General features: G+C 31.3%; 2 protein-coding genes across 3 annotated transcripts; both read right to left on the reverse strand.

Annotated features, from left to right (window-relative positions):
- Positions 1-1,826: 1,826 nt before the first annotated feature.
- LOC114372908 (calmodulin binding protein PICBP-like) lies at positions 1,827-6,075 on the reverse strand. Of its 2 annotated transcripts, none has more exons than XM_028330467.1 (2): positions 3,385-6,075; positions 1,827-2,259 (listed from the first exon to the last, which is right to left on the reverse strand). In XM_028330467.1, exon 1 carries the CDS (start codon positions 5,745-5,747, stop codon positions 3,399-3,401), a length of 2,349 nt encoding a protein of 782 aa, XP_028186268.1. In that variant the 5' UTR covers positions 5,748-6,075; the 3' UTR covers positions 1,827-2,259; positions 3,385-3,398. The 2 variants fall into 2 exon arrangements, with proteins under 2 accessions (XP_028186268.1, XP_028186267.1); XM_028330466.1 differs by having other exon boundaries at positions 1,827-2,266.
- Positions 6,076-11,696: 5,621 nt separating this feature from the next.
- On the reverse strand, positions 11,697-12,224 carry LOC114372997 (glutathione S-transferase T2-like). Its single transcript, XM_028330558.1, has one exon. It carries the CDS (start codon positions 12,222-12,224, stop codon positions 11,697-11,699), a length of 528 nt encoding a protein of 175 aa, XP_028186359.1.
- Positions 12,225-15,234: the final 3,010 nt, after the last annotated feature.

Below are 15,234 nucleotides of genomic sequence, written 5' to 3' on the forward strand. Positions count from 1 at the left end.
ATAAATAGCAATTTTTGTTCCCCAATGTGTAATTTGCTGATAAATATGTCCCTGAAAGATGAAAATACAAAATTTAGTCCCTGAAAGTGTAAAAAGTGCGACAAATATATTCAGCCGTTAACTTCCATCCGTTAATAAAATAGTACGGAGGGACAAATTTGTCATTAAAATAATTTTCAACAGGGGGACATATTTGTCATAATATTTTTTTGACTTTTCATCTTCCCATTGCACTAACAAATGCGTCCCTGAAAGATGAAAATGTAAAATTTAGTCCCGAAAGTATAAAAAATACGACAAGAGAAGTTAGGGAAAAAAGGATTAAAAAAATAGTAAAATACAACTTAAGATTTGAACTCTTATATTTTTATTATCTATCTATTTATCCATCTATCAAATTATTAATTAGTCTTTTAATTAATCAATATAACTACTTATTTTCAAAAATAAAATAAATTTCTTTAGTTTTATGATATAAAAAAATTGAGTTATATTTAAAAAAATTAAAGCCTTTTATTTCTTGAAATTTTTTGTTTCTTCAATTAGTTATTAATTTTTATTACATATCATAGTATGTCAAATGGAATGCATGGTCGTTATGGCCCCTAAATCAACGAGAGATACAATTCTACGTCCCAAGGGATTCTTTCATATTTGAGGTATATATACACATTTTATTGATTAAGGAAAAGACTTATAATTCCACTTTAGCTTTATCTAGTTCAAATTTTGTGAGACTTTTTAAAAAAAAAATAGTTGATTAAATTATTTTTTTAAAATAAATAAATTTGGTCCAATGACCGGTTGTGTTTTTTTTTTTACTCAAAACTTTCGACATATTATCTTCAATCTAAATATAAGGATACTTAAGTTGGAATTGAGATATGGAATAATTTTAAAGATTAAAAGTAATAAATTTAGTAGAAATTTGATAAAATTATAAGATATATGATAAAGTTTTTTCTTAAAAAATTAAGGTTTGTCAAGGAAATCAAAATAATAAAAATATATATTAAAAGGCAATTTAAAAAATATATTGCATAAGTACTAAACAAATAGGAGCAGTAAATTACAAACACATAATAATAATAATAATAATTAGTCACAATCTATTATTAACGTTTGGATATATTTGTCGCACTTTTTAATTTTGTATTTTTATCTTTCATAGACGTATTTGTCAGCAAAGTGAGAAGAAGAAAAGTCAAAAAAATATTATGACAAATATGTTCATATGCTGACAATCCATATTGGCAATTATTTCAGTGACAAATTTGTCCCTTCGTGTCATGTAGGTTATTTTATTAATGGTGACAAATGAAAGTTAACGGTCGGATATGTTTATTACACTTTTTACACTTTCAGGGACTAAATTTTATATTTTCATTTTTGGCGCATTAGTCAACAAATTCTACATTGAGGGACAAAAATAACTATTTATCCAAATTTTTATCTCACAAAGATAACTCATTTTTCGTACTCATAATACAGAAATAAATATATTACATTATGCGATGGTAGTCAGATATCAAAGGTAAAAAAAAAAAAAATGGAAGCTACTTGTGTTCTCAACTTCTCATAAGGAGAACAAAGAGGAAAAAAAAACTATATTCAGAAGAAGAGATACAACTGTTTAAATAAGAGGAGAAGAAGAAAGGTTTTTAGAAAAATATAAAAACAATTCATTCATAAGATTTACATTCTATAATTAATGAATTATATAATGACATTAATAGGCTTAGTTTAGGCAGAAAAGTTGAATTACCAATTTACCTTCACTTCTACTTTTCTACTTTTATATATATAAAGATGAAAATTCCCTATGATGAAAGAAAAAAGAAAATTACATAATCCATAATTATTATATATCCTTCCTTCTGCAATGTACAAACTAGCAAGTTAACAGAATCCGGAGGCATGGATAACCTTCATAACACAAATATATTAGTGAGTCAAATACAAACATACCAAAGTAAACACACAATTAAAGTTCTCTAAACATTTTTCTAAAGCAAATTTAAACCCATACAGCTAAATACCGACCACAAATTCCCTTTCTGGAGTTTCACACTCTTCGTATAACGATTACAAGTCCCTTAAATCTTGAAGCTCATTAGTTTATCCATGTTTCAGATAGGTGGAGATGCCCAACCAAATTACTTTCTGTGATGGGCATGCATGCACATTACTCTTTGGATGTTTGGTTATGCTTCCCGTGCAAGATAACACTTCCACGTAATTGCTGGTTGCACCTTCTATCTAATTACTTAACCAAAAAAAGAAAAAGGAGACAACAAATTTTTGTTAAATGAGTCTCCATATAACTTTATGGTTAATAGCTTGATAAATAACGTGAGATACTTATTAGAAAGTTTCTAGGGTTTAGTGGCATATGAAATAATTTAAAGTATTTGCGAGGCATAGATATTAGAAAGTTTTTGTTACATGTAAGGCTTTTTTTCTTCAGTTTAGTCTCTATCAGTCTTTTTATTAAAAAAAATTTAGTTCCTATAAATTTAATTTTTTTCAATTTTGGTACCTATTAGAACAAATTTCTAAGGATTAAAAATAAAAATATTAAAATCTTAAAAGGACTAAAATTGAAAAAACATAAACTTACGAGAATAAAAAATTATCATAACTAAAATTTAAAAAAAAAATACAAACTTACAAGCATTAAAAATAAATAAAAACACTTGCAGAGACAAAAATTATAAAAAAACGTAAATATACAGGAAGCAAACACATATTTAAGGGTTATTTTTAATCATAATAGTTTTTTTAACAGCATATTTTTATTTGTTTTTTTAGAGATAATTATGTTATTTTTAAAATTTATATAATTAAAATAAATAAATAAATATTTAAACAAAAAAATTATTGTTTTTGTTCAAGAGTAAAATTGTTTGTTATCACTGAGACTTCATGTACTAATCTTGTATTCATGCTTAAAGATAACAAACAGCTTCACAAATAAAGAAAAACAATTTTATTAATCATATTCGAAAGCATTCCTTTTAAGTTTTAATGATAAGATAAGAAAACAACCTAGTTATTTGATTACGAGAATAAATTAAATGCATGAGATATTTAAAATTGAGAGAAAAAACATCAAAATAAATTCAAAAAGTGAATCAAAATAACGTAGGCATTCCTAGTGATGCATGTAAATATAAAAACCCTTCAAATTAAACTTTCATATAAAATTAAAAATTTATCACTACTAAAAATAACATAAGGAATTCATTGCCAGATGAACACCCAAGAAATTATATCTTAAGCTTCTGTAAGTTACCATGTCAAGAAACTTAATAAAAATGTTGAAAAATATAATGAGAAGCTTAGAAAGAATTAAGAAAAAGGTTATCTGTTGAATTTTTTTACCTCAGCAGCATCCATCAGCTACAAGCTTGAATTCTTCCTGAATGACCAAATGCTGAAGAATTGTTGTTTCTCACACTGGTTTCACATTTTGGTGCTGCTGCTGGCAATACCATTTCAAAGGCTTCAACTAGAAGTGCCACTTTCTTCTTCCTAGCTGGTGCAAGCTTTGTCACAACTTGTCTTAGTGCACAATCAAGCATCCAATCCTCTGAGTTCTTTCTCTCATCCATCATTTGATGCCTCAGGTCAACCTTCTTTTGTCCTGGCTCAGGAACCAATGGCAGAAAATTTGGCTCTTTTGGGTTGAACTTTCTCATTTCATCATCATCATCTTCAACACCCTTCTTTCTCCTAATACCATCTTTCCAATTTTTGCATGTGTTTTCCTCTTTACCATCTATGCAACTTGTGTTTTGCTGGAACCTTTTAGCTTTGCCTTGGTCTTTGTCCAACAAATCTTGATCTTGAGAAGCTATGTTACTTTCTTTTTCAGACACATCCTCCAACTCAATTTGGCTCTCCCCTTTGTTGCTCTCATCATTGTTCTCTAGACTGATTGAGTATCCATTTTCATTTGTCTCTTCAATTTTGCAAGTTCCACTCATCTTCTGACATTGAGTGTTGTCAATTGTCTCTTCATCAAGTGGCTTTGTGTTGCAACTGGCCTCATCATCATCCTTATGTTTTTCATCTTCTCCACCATTATCTTGTGTATTTGTCAGGTTTTCTTGAGTTTCAGTGCTTCCATTTGTGTCTTCAAGGACAGAAGAACTAGTGCCACTAGGTTGTTCTTCAAAGTAGGTTCTTTCTTCTGAATTTGCTTCTTTGTGTGTTTCATCAACAAGAAAGTCCTCATAATAGCCACCAAGGATATCATCTAACCATGTCACTGATACATCATGAGAACTCCCTGATGAGGACTCAACTTTTGAGTTGTCCTCCTCTGTGTACACAGAAGAATCAGCATCCTCATCTTGTTCGAATTCGTGCAACCGCTCCTCCTCCCACTCCATGTCATAGGTTTTGGAATCAGAATTATACATGTCAACATCCGCTATGTCTTGTTCCCCATCACTGCAGTAACTTCCAATGCTCATTTCTTCATGAGACCAGACAATAGATTGGTGATCTTCATCTGAATCTCCTTCTTTTTGTTCTTGGAGAAATCTTTCTTTGGTGGCATCTATTCCAATTTCAGCATCATCTAAGGATTTTTTCAAATCCTCCTCAAGATCAATCTCAGATATAGAGGGAGAAGGAATACAATTACCAATACTTCTTGGAGTAGTGATTTGCATGACACCCTCCTCACTTGCTGCTATGCAATTATCCTCAATTGTTGACTTGCTATTATCTTCATGATCCTCAATCTCTTTGAGAAAATTTATTCTCCCCATTCCTTCTGCTGCTGTTGGTTTTGCATCCTTTTCATTGGCATAGATTTCAATGAAAATATCAATGCCAATTTCATCACAAGCAGGTTTTGCATCAAAGACATTCGGCTCAACATCAGAGTCCTCCTTCTGTGTCTCAAGAGGAACCTTCAGTCTCCGAGGGCTGAGAGCTTCAAGCTTCACACGCTTCTGCGTCTTCAAAAGGTGTCTTCTCGCGGACACGAAGCTCTTCAACGGTGGCAAATCAGCATGGTGATGACCATTAAGAGAACAATATGTGTAAGGGCAAACCTTCATGGCTGAAGTTCCCTCTGACTGAGTTCCCCCAGAGCTAAGCATGAGGTATGCAGGGAACTTTGAGTCCTTCAAAGTTGAAGAACATGTAGCTCTCTGTGGTGCAGAACACATAACAGCCCTGGTGGATTTTCTAGAACAAGCTCTAGAAGCCTTGAAACTAGTGGTTTTGGTCAATGTTCTCACCAAACTCAAACTATTAGATGTTCTTGTCAAGGCTTTTGCAGGTTTCTTAACACATGCAGCTTTGGAATCACTGGAAATTTTTCTAGGAAGATTCTTAAAATCAGAACCAGGTTGAGTGTTCCTTTGGCTTACCAGGAAAAGCTCCTTTTTTGCATGTGAACTGCTTGTTGGCTTCATGTAATTTGGTGAACCATCAACAGTTCTGAACAAAGGTTGTTGCTTCTGTGGTGATGCTGATGTTGTAGTTGTTGGAGTGTGAAGAGACAAGCTTCTCCTTGAAGGTGATGATGATGATGATGATTGAAGAGCCTCAAGATCGGAAAGCTTTATTGACCTTGATTTTTTCATTTTCTTCTTCATATCAGCCCCTCTATTTTTTCCATCTTGGTGATGAGATGAAGATAGTAGCTTCAGGTTTGACAACCTCTTGTCTGATTTAACATGTTCAGCTTGGATACCAAGCTTGCTAGGCACTTTTCTTTGAACCATATTCCAAGGATAAATAAACCACAGGTTGAACAAGTGGGAAATAAGGAATATGTTTGGTTTGGTTTGTTTTCCTTCCTTGGCTTTGTGGAGTTCAAGCCCAGGAAGAAAAGAAACCTTGTGGTGGTTTTGTTTTTCTGGTGAGGAAGTTCATAGAGGAAAGAAAAGGAGAGAGAGAGAGGAAGGAAGGAAGGGAGACTTCAAACCCAAACAACCAGAGAGAGATTCTCACCCTCTTGGTTTGGTTTGGTGTGGGTTTTTCTTTTTGTTTATTCTCAACTATTGTTTCGCAGATGATGATTTTTGAATTTGCCTTAGATAAGTGTTTGATGCTGACCAGCACTAACAGGTGGTTTTGTTGGGGCCCTTTTATGCTTGAGCATTTTCTCACGTGAATTATTAGTATTTTTGAAATATGGGAGTTCTTAATTGGCTGATGAATTAATGATCTTTCAATAACAAATTATTATTTATATGACTTTTAAGATAATTATTATAAAAATTAATAAATTTATCATAATTAATTATGATTAAATAATTATATAAAATTATTTAATAATATTAGTGCATAATCAATTTCTTCTTTCAATTTTTAAGCATAAAATTGTTGCTAATTTGATCCCTTAACTCATCTTTCTCCAAATGACCAAATTACCCCTTCCTTTTTGGATAAGGAAAACCTTGTGGCCTTGTGCAGGTGAAGAGATGAGGACAAGATGCAAAATGGACTACTTGCTTTAGTTTAGTACACTTTTGATTAATGTGAATTTGGCTCTATTAAGGAAACTCATCTGATTCCAGGAAAAACTATTATGGTTTATTTTTTTCAATCAATTGCTTTATTATAGTGGTACTTCATAAACAGAATTAAAATAACTCTTATGAAAATAGTACCTGATTTTAGGAGTATTTGTGATCTTGATTTAAAATTAATCTGAATCAAACAAGAAAATTAAATATGGTATGGTTGATTCGGTTAAAAGTATTTACAAGATTCAAACCGAACAAAATCAATTTTTTTTGGTTTGGTTTGTTTCAATTTTTGTGATTTGAACATTCGAATAATAATTATTAAAAAATGCTTAAAAAACTTATTATTAATTGGACAAAACTTGAATTATAACTTATTCATCAATCAATTATATAAATGGACAACAATTGAACTTAAAGTAAACCAATAACTATTTTTTAAATTGAATAATCATTATTCAACTTAAAAATAATTATTAAATTTAAATAATAAATCATTCAACTTAAAAAGTAAAAACAAAACATAATACTTACTTCCAATTTGCAATCAGCAAACTCAAGAAAAAAAATAATAAAATAACATTCATAATATTTAATTCCAACCATGAAAACTTAAAAAGTAGTTATTCAATAATAAAACACTAATTAAAACAATAATTTTTAAGAATATCACAGTACAATTTAATTTAGTTTAATTTTCGTATGTCAAACCGTAAATCAAATCAAACCACACGATTTGAAAAATAAAAAACCAAATCAATGATCATCCACTTAGGATTTTTGGTTTAGTTTTCTGTTTTGTATTTGATTTGATTCCATTTTGAAGACTCCATATTTATCAAATAGAATTGATCGAAAGCTCTAAATAAAGGACATTCCGTCGGTTAGTGTTGGGAAGAGTTTACAGTATGTTTAAGTAGAGAGAAAAAGTAGTTGGCAGATAGTATATCTGTTAGCTCAATAAAATCAACTTTGGGATGGGAAAAACTTCACTATTCATGAATTGCACGTGTGTGTTTCAACATATATTTTCCTTAACAGTTAAGCTTTTGTTTCACTAAACAATTAAATTTCCATATCAGCAATGACTCTTGTTTTAAGTATTTAATGTTAACAACGAAAGAAAAGGCCAGAGATGACTTAAGCCACGATATTTAAAAAGGGGTCAAAAAAACTAAATACAGGCTTGAATTTTTAGGTGATTGTAATTTCATTTAGTTAGTTAGCATAAAGCTTTCAAATTCTTTTTTATTATTATTAGCATAAAATATGTTTGAGATCTCAATAAAATTTGAAAAATATTTTTTATTTTTATAAAAATTTTCATATTAATTTAGTTACTGTAAAAATATAATATATTTTTTCTAGTATTCAATGGTGGTAACTTAGACAATTCTCTGACATGATTAATGAACTTAATTATTTTTTCTTTTTATCTTTTCAAGCACATTCAAAAAATATCATCATAACTCATTGTTGTTTCATCTTTTTCTTTAATCTCACCGAAAAATGTGAGAAAATGACAGACGAAAAATTATAATTTATTAAAAATTTTAGCAGTACAAAATTGTTTTATCCATTTAAAGGATTTGAGAAGAGTTAGTCATCACAAGTTGTTTGATTCATTTGTAATTAAATTAGACGTGTAAATGTGTTAGTCACACATCAAATTATCATCTATTAAATGAGGACTAGATAAAATATGTTTTATTTTTAGAAGGAATAAATTAATACAAAAAATTTTAAAGACAAAATCAATATTTTTTAAGTTTTATATAAGGACCCCAAATATTTTTTTGCTTATTATTATTAGAAAGGAGCAACTTTTATCAATATTTTTTATTTTTATTATTTATTTTCTTAAAATTTAATGATTATAATAAGTTCTTAATATTATTCATTAAATTTTAAGAAAATAAATAATAAAATATCAATGTAAATTGATCCCACTTCCTTTGTGATTATAATGAAAATAAGAACGTTGCAATTTGCAAAATACCCTCCATGGGCTCAATCCATAATTTCTTAGGTTACCGACAAACTATATACATCTGTTGCTGTATAACACTTTTTAGTAGCTACAGCGATATTTATACATAATTCATAATTTCATATCATGCTATTTTTACGTCATTTTCTTTCGAGTAATAAAATAAAATATGATATTTTCAGTACACTTGCTGTATTTGTTTTTCTAAACAAGTATAGCAATTTGTATTGTCGTTATAATACCAATTTTTTTGTACTTTTTAACGGAAAACATATTTAATATTTAATATTTTTTCTTTTTCACTTTTTTATTTTTTACAGTTAATTCTATCTATTTTTATTCTAATGCGAATCAGGCACTATGTACCAGAAAAGATGTCAAGGATACTGTATAAATAGTTTTAATTTTTGCATTTGAGTTAAAATTTTGAATCGTTATTTAAAAAAAAAAAAATCACTCTCTCATACACAACACACAAAAGAAATCGTTATTTAAAAAAAAAAATACAAAGTCTAGCCTAAGAACACTAGACTGAATCATCACTATGGTACTCCAAAAAAGAATAACAATAAATCAATCATCAAATTCGTTAAAAAAAATCCCTTTATGTCAAAATTTAATATTGAATTTGAAAAGAAAATAATAACCAATCATATTTGTTTCAAAATTCAGACGTCAATACAATTTTTTTCACAATCACAAAATGAACACAGGGGTAGTACTGTATTTTGAACCTGCTAAATATGTGCTTTATCATTCCTAATAATAATCCTATGTGAAAGAAAAACATGTTCATTAAAAAATAGTTATTGTAGGAACCCATGACTCATGAGCTATGTCCGTGAGACAGGGAAAAAGATTTTTCTTTTCTTCTTTTCATTTTTTTTTTCCTCTGTGGCAAGTAAGGTTTAGGAGGCGGAGACTAAAGCACTATGGAAAAGACAAAGCCTTGTGGTCGGCAAACTTGGGCTGCTAGTGGGCCCCACCATGGTGGTGGAGTCCACATATGTAGACGCTCCTCTTTCTCCATCTCAACCAAAGGTTCAAAGAAATAAAGCTTATTATAAAAACATAGAAAGTGATAACCAATAAAGTAAACAAAGACAAACGGATTGCCCCAATTAGATATGGTTTTATCCTATGATATGATCCTTTTTATTGAGGCATACGCCACCGGCCCATGCTAGGTTTATGGGTCCTAAAACGTATTTGAGTAGTCTTTTAAATCAAAAGGAACCATCTCGAATACGTCATGAGACCATCTTTATTGACAGATTTTAAATTAAGATTTTAGATTATTTTTTTTAGATCATATAGTATTATATAAGATTGAAGATTTTTTAAGATTTTTTTCTTTTTTCTTTTAGTGATAGGTTTCATTTTTGGATCTTAGATAAGTTTTAATAAGTCCCACATAAACTCTATTTTTAAATATTTTATTGGAATATTTATTAAATTAAACATAATTAATTAAGCAATTAAATTTAATAAAAAGATGTAAGGAAAAAATTTATAATATTAAGAAATAGAAAAATGAGCATAAATTTAATTTTTATTTATGACTAAATGTTAAATAAATGAAAAAAATACATAAATTTGATAATAAAAAAATCCAACACATTAATGGCAAAGAAAAATTAAATTTCATTATTATTGTGACGGTAACGTTCCCAAATATGTTCCACCAAATTTGCTTGATGTTGTTGATGAATTTTCCTTGCATGCATAACGCGTCTTGTTTGTAAGTATGTAGTAGTCAGAAGGAGCATCACGAGATACTTCAACATTTAAAATGTCATTGTCTACGTGATCATAATCAACATCAACATTACCACTAAATGTATCTCATTCATATTCGACAATCATGTTATGCAATATAATGCATGCCAGCATTATGTCATTCATTGTATCCGTGTTTCCAGCACACGATGAACGACATATAATTGTGAATCGAGATTTGAGTACACCAAATACTCGTTCCACATCTTTTCTTGCTGCTTCTTGACATTTTACAAATAATTTTCTTCTGGGACCTTGTGGCATTGGTATGGTCTTCACAAATGTGGCCCAATCAAGATAAATACCATCTGCAAGATAGTACCTTGTATTCTATGGAGTTCCATTAATTGTAAATTGTACTAGAGGAGCTCGACCTTGTAAAACGTCATCAAACATAGACGATTGGTTTAACACATTAATGTCATCGTTTGAACCTGTAACTCCAAAATATGCATGCCAAATCCACAAGTCTTGTGAAGTGACAGCTTCAAGTATTATTGTGGGTTTGCAATAATCACCTCTACAATATTGGCTCTGTCATGCAATGGGACAATTTTTTTCCACTCCCAATGCATGCAATCTATAGAACCAAATATATCGGGAAACTCTTGTGCATCTCCAATTTGTAGTAGGTGATTATTGTCATTGTTGTTGGCTCTTCTCAAGTACTCTTGTCCAAATATCTCATTGACACCCCTTACAAATTTTTGTAAGCATTGAGTTGCAGTGCATTCGCCAATTCTAACGTACTCATCCACACAATCAGTAGGTGATCCGTATGCCAGTATATGAATAGTTGCAGTTCACTTCTGCAATTGTGAGAGACCTATTCTACCAACAATATTAGGTCTCATTTGGGAATACTCATCATGATTACCAAGAGCGTTGACAATTCGAATGAACAATTGTCGTCGCATTCGAAACCTACGTCAGAATTAAGTCTCTGTGTATATTGAATTTTTTGAGTAGTCATTCATCAATCGTAAATGTCCATCTTCACGATTGCGATTAATCACTCTTCTAGGCCATTTGCATTGACTGTTGTTTCACCACACGTAAGTAGCTCAAGATTTGTTTATCACTATCGTCATCAAATGTTTCATAAACAATTTGTTTCCAAACTCTGTCAAAGTCATTATTTGGATCCATTGTATGAATGATTGATTGCATAAATGAGTGAAAGAAGAAGATTGTTTGGAGAAGATGTACAAGAACAAATGATAATTGAACAATTAAATAGCAAATTATACAACAACTATTTTTATAACGGCTACGTATGCAATGACTAATTTCATAACGACTAGTTTTATAATGGCTACTTTTATAACGGTCAAGTTTCACAAAGAAAAAAATTGAACAAATTAAAACTACCTAAAAAATTAATATTACATACCTAGTTTGCGCCTAATTATTTTACAAAAGACTTGTTTGTTTTAGAGTTGACTTTCGGACATTGTAGATGTGTCCTTCATTAGAATGTCGTAGTACTCCTTTTCCAATTCTTTCTCCCTTAAGTCTGCTAGTCTGGCATTGAAAACATTTATTTCCCTCATTACTTCCTCCACACCAGTCAAGTCCATGGGATTGATAGATGTTCCTACTCCTTTCCCCTTGCTCTTCCTTTTGGTTGCCTTTTGACCCATTGGACGAACAATTCGAGATTGTGTGCCAGCTTCAAAATCTTCTACCGGTGTTTCTGGATTAGATAACAATGAATACGCCCCATATGCGAAAATCTTCATCCTTTTAAAGCCATTGTCAGTAAAGTGGTCTAACCATTTCGATTGATCTTTTAGTAGTCGCCAACCATGCTCCAAACCAAAATGTCTTCCTTCGTCTTCCTTCCAAATGGCATATGCATGAAGCATGAAGCATGAAGCATGAAGCATGACATCATTATTCATGCAACCACTTTTCTTCAATGATACCACTTGTTTGTAATGACCCTTGAACTTTTGCATACCCAGATTAATTTTTTGCCATCGTGATTTCAGTTGATTCACTGCTCTTTTGCGTAGTCTCTTGCTTGATCATCATCAACAATTGGATCCATTGAGACATTAAGCCACTAACCAACAAGATGTGTATCCTCTTCAATAGAAAAGAAAACTTGCGAGTTCTTTTTTGTAGAATGTTCTCTTCATTCCACTAGTGTGATGTTTTCTAGCCCAATTATACTGATTTGGATCCATTAAGAATAAAACTAAAGCAAGAGATTGAGATTACAAATAAGAGATTGAGAAATAAAGAATGATAAAGAGAATTGGTGTGCAAAATATGTGCAGTATGTGTGCTCAATTTATAGGTTGCAAAATATTTGAATTTTTTTAAACAATAAAAAACATACTCTACTGTAAATAAATTGAAAAAATTACCAACAATACTGGTTGCCTACTAATTGAAAGGCAACAGTAATTTTTCAGGCATTTTGAAAGGCAACGCTCAATTTTCAAAGTTACGCAACGTTCATTTTTTTAATTTTTTTTCTCTTCACCCTCACCCTCAGATTAATTTTTTTCCTCAATCTCTGCGTGCCTTCAGCCTTACCCTTCCCCTCCTTCCCTTCCTTTCGCCCTTTCCCCCTTCCCCTCTGCCCCTTCCCTTTCCCTTTAAATTTTCTTATTCCCTTCCCCTTCCCCTCCCCCATTCTCCTTCACACAGAGTGGTGGAGGACATTCGCACACGACGACAACAACGATTGGAGTGGCCATGCAGAATGGTCATTCATCAACGAATGGAGTTTTTATCACTATTTTTGGTTTTAATCTGTAATTTTTGCTTGACATTCATCCTTCTTTTCATCTCATTCATTGTGCAAAATTGGGTGTTTATTTTACCTCTAAAATCTATTAATCTGAGAAAAATGATTTTTTTAATGATACTTTTGGGATTTTCACTGTTCTTGTGGAGGAACTGATCTTCCAACATGGAGATCTTCCATTTCTTTATAGTGAGGAATCTTCAAAGAATGAATCTTCCACACCAAGATCTGGGAAGAAGACCCTACGGTAAAGATGCTCTCATCCATTGCAGCCTGTTGTTCTTGCTTGAGCAGTTTTCAAGTTGGTTTTGAATAATCAACGTACGTGTGGGGAAGCATGGATTCTGACATGGACACCGGATACCATCCAGATATAGATATTTCTATATGGTTAATGTTTAAAATATAGGACATCTCATACACACACAAACATATAGCTTCTAATTAAATGAAATATGAGAAACATAAAACAAAATATCTAAATTGATAGTATACTCATCTTTTTAAACCAACCTTTTATGTTTTTTCAAGTGTACCAATTGTGCAAAGGTGACGACTTAAGTGTTCAAGCCAACAAAATAATCTTTGAATCAAACACCTGATAAGAAGTGTCAGACAAGTGTCGAACATGTGTCCAAGGGTGTAGATGTCAAAAACGTGTCCAACACGACTACACTTCAAGAGAGGTATTCGTGCTTCATAGATGGAGAAAGCATGATAAAAGTTCAATGTGATTTTGTCAGGAAAAAAGGGAGCAAAAGACAACCCAATATGAGTTTTTGAGAAGTTGGTCCATGTTAGTTGGTCATTGATTAGGATGAAAGTTTTAAGGAACTGGCTACCACATAGCATTCACATGGATAACTATATGAATGGTGCAATTTATAACTATTGTATATGTATCCATTTGTAAGGAAGTGCATTTTGATTGGACTATATAATTGCTATAAAATTTGATTGGGGGAATTTATGATGTATAACCATTAGTATTTATATAAGTTTAATTTTTATGCATTCTTTATTAGTTCTTTCACAAAATTAGTTTTATCTCCTTTGCGAGAGTTTTGTTTTCTCTCTGCCATGAAAGTTAGGGTTTTGTCTTATGAGAGTCTCTTGGGTGCTAGTAGTGCAAAAGGAAGGTTTGGGATGGAGTCATTGGAGAAGTTGTCGCTGGTAGAGGAGGAGGAAAATGGTTTGATCTTCCATGTAAAGGAGGAATTAGAGAATCAAGCCAATGTTTCATTATGTTTGGTAGGGAGATTCCTCATGGAACGAACTATCAAAACCAATGTGATGAAGGATAGAATGGCGAGGATATGATGGGCAGGGAGAGAGATAGCAATAAAAGAGGTTGAACAAGGTATGTTCCTATTTCAATTCTTCCAAGCAATTGATTTCAACAAAGTCCTTCGAGAGGTGTGTGGTATTTAATAATCATGTATTGATCTTAGGATGCCTGAAAGAGGGAGACACACCTAGCTAACTCCCTCCTTATCACGTGCCTTTTTGAGTTCAGATTAGAGGTTTCAAAGTGAGCTAAATCCGATGGGTCAACTCGGCTCACCACAGATTCGGGTCAAATAGGTTCGACCCAAGTTGGCCCGTTAAACCCATATAAAAAAAAAAACTTGTATGATTGTGTTATTTTAGTAGTCTCATGACCTAAAATCAATCTGGTATTTTTAATTTTAAGACTCTAATGTTGTTGGACTATGACTAATGTTTTGACAATTAGATAGTTGGATATTATTTTAAGACTTTGGCATTTAAGACTTTTGAATGATATTTATGTATTTGAGACATTTGAATGATTACTTGAATGATAATATTATATGTTGAATGGTTATTTGAGTGTATTTGCATTTGAATCATTTGAATTAATAAATTCCTTTGATGGGAAAATGTAAAAAAAATTTTATAAAAAAAATAGAGAAAAATGTTTTTTTTTTTTAATTTGGTGAGTCAATCCACCTAACCCACCAATCTTTGGTGGCCCGAGCTGAATTGGTATTTTCATGACTCACTTAAAGGTGTGTTGGACTGACTTGGCATGTTTAATGTTTAACCCATGGTGGGCTAACTGTGAGGGTTGGGCTAACCCATTTTGACACCTCTAGTTTGTTAAGTCTAGACGGTTCACATTCCCAACTGAACAATTGATAACTGTTAAATATGAGTTATTTTTTATAATAAAAATATATTGAAAATAT

This window comes from Glycine soja, chromosome 11, assembly GCF_004193775.1.
Source record: "Glycine soja cultivar W05 chromosome 11, ASM419377v2, whole genome shotgun sequence".
In the NCBI taxonomy this organism is placed as follows: Eukaryota; Viridiplantae; Streptophyta; class Magnoliopsida; order Fabales; family Fabaceae; genus Glycine; species Glycine soja.

Bases quoted from the DNA above. Each gene is read 5' to 3' on its own strand.
- LOC114372908 (XM_028330467.1), bottom strand. From the start codon at position 5,747: ATGGTTCAAAGAAAAGTGCCTAGCAAGCTTGGTATCCAAGCTGAACAT.
- LOC114372997 (XM_028330558.1), bottom strand. From the start codon at position 12,224: ATGCAAAAGTTCAAGGGTCATTACAAACAAGTGGTATCATTGAAGAAA.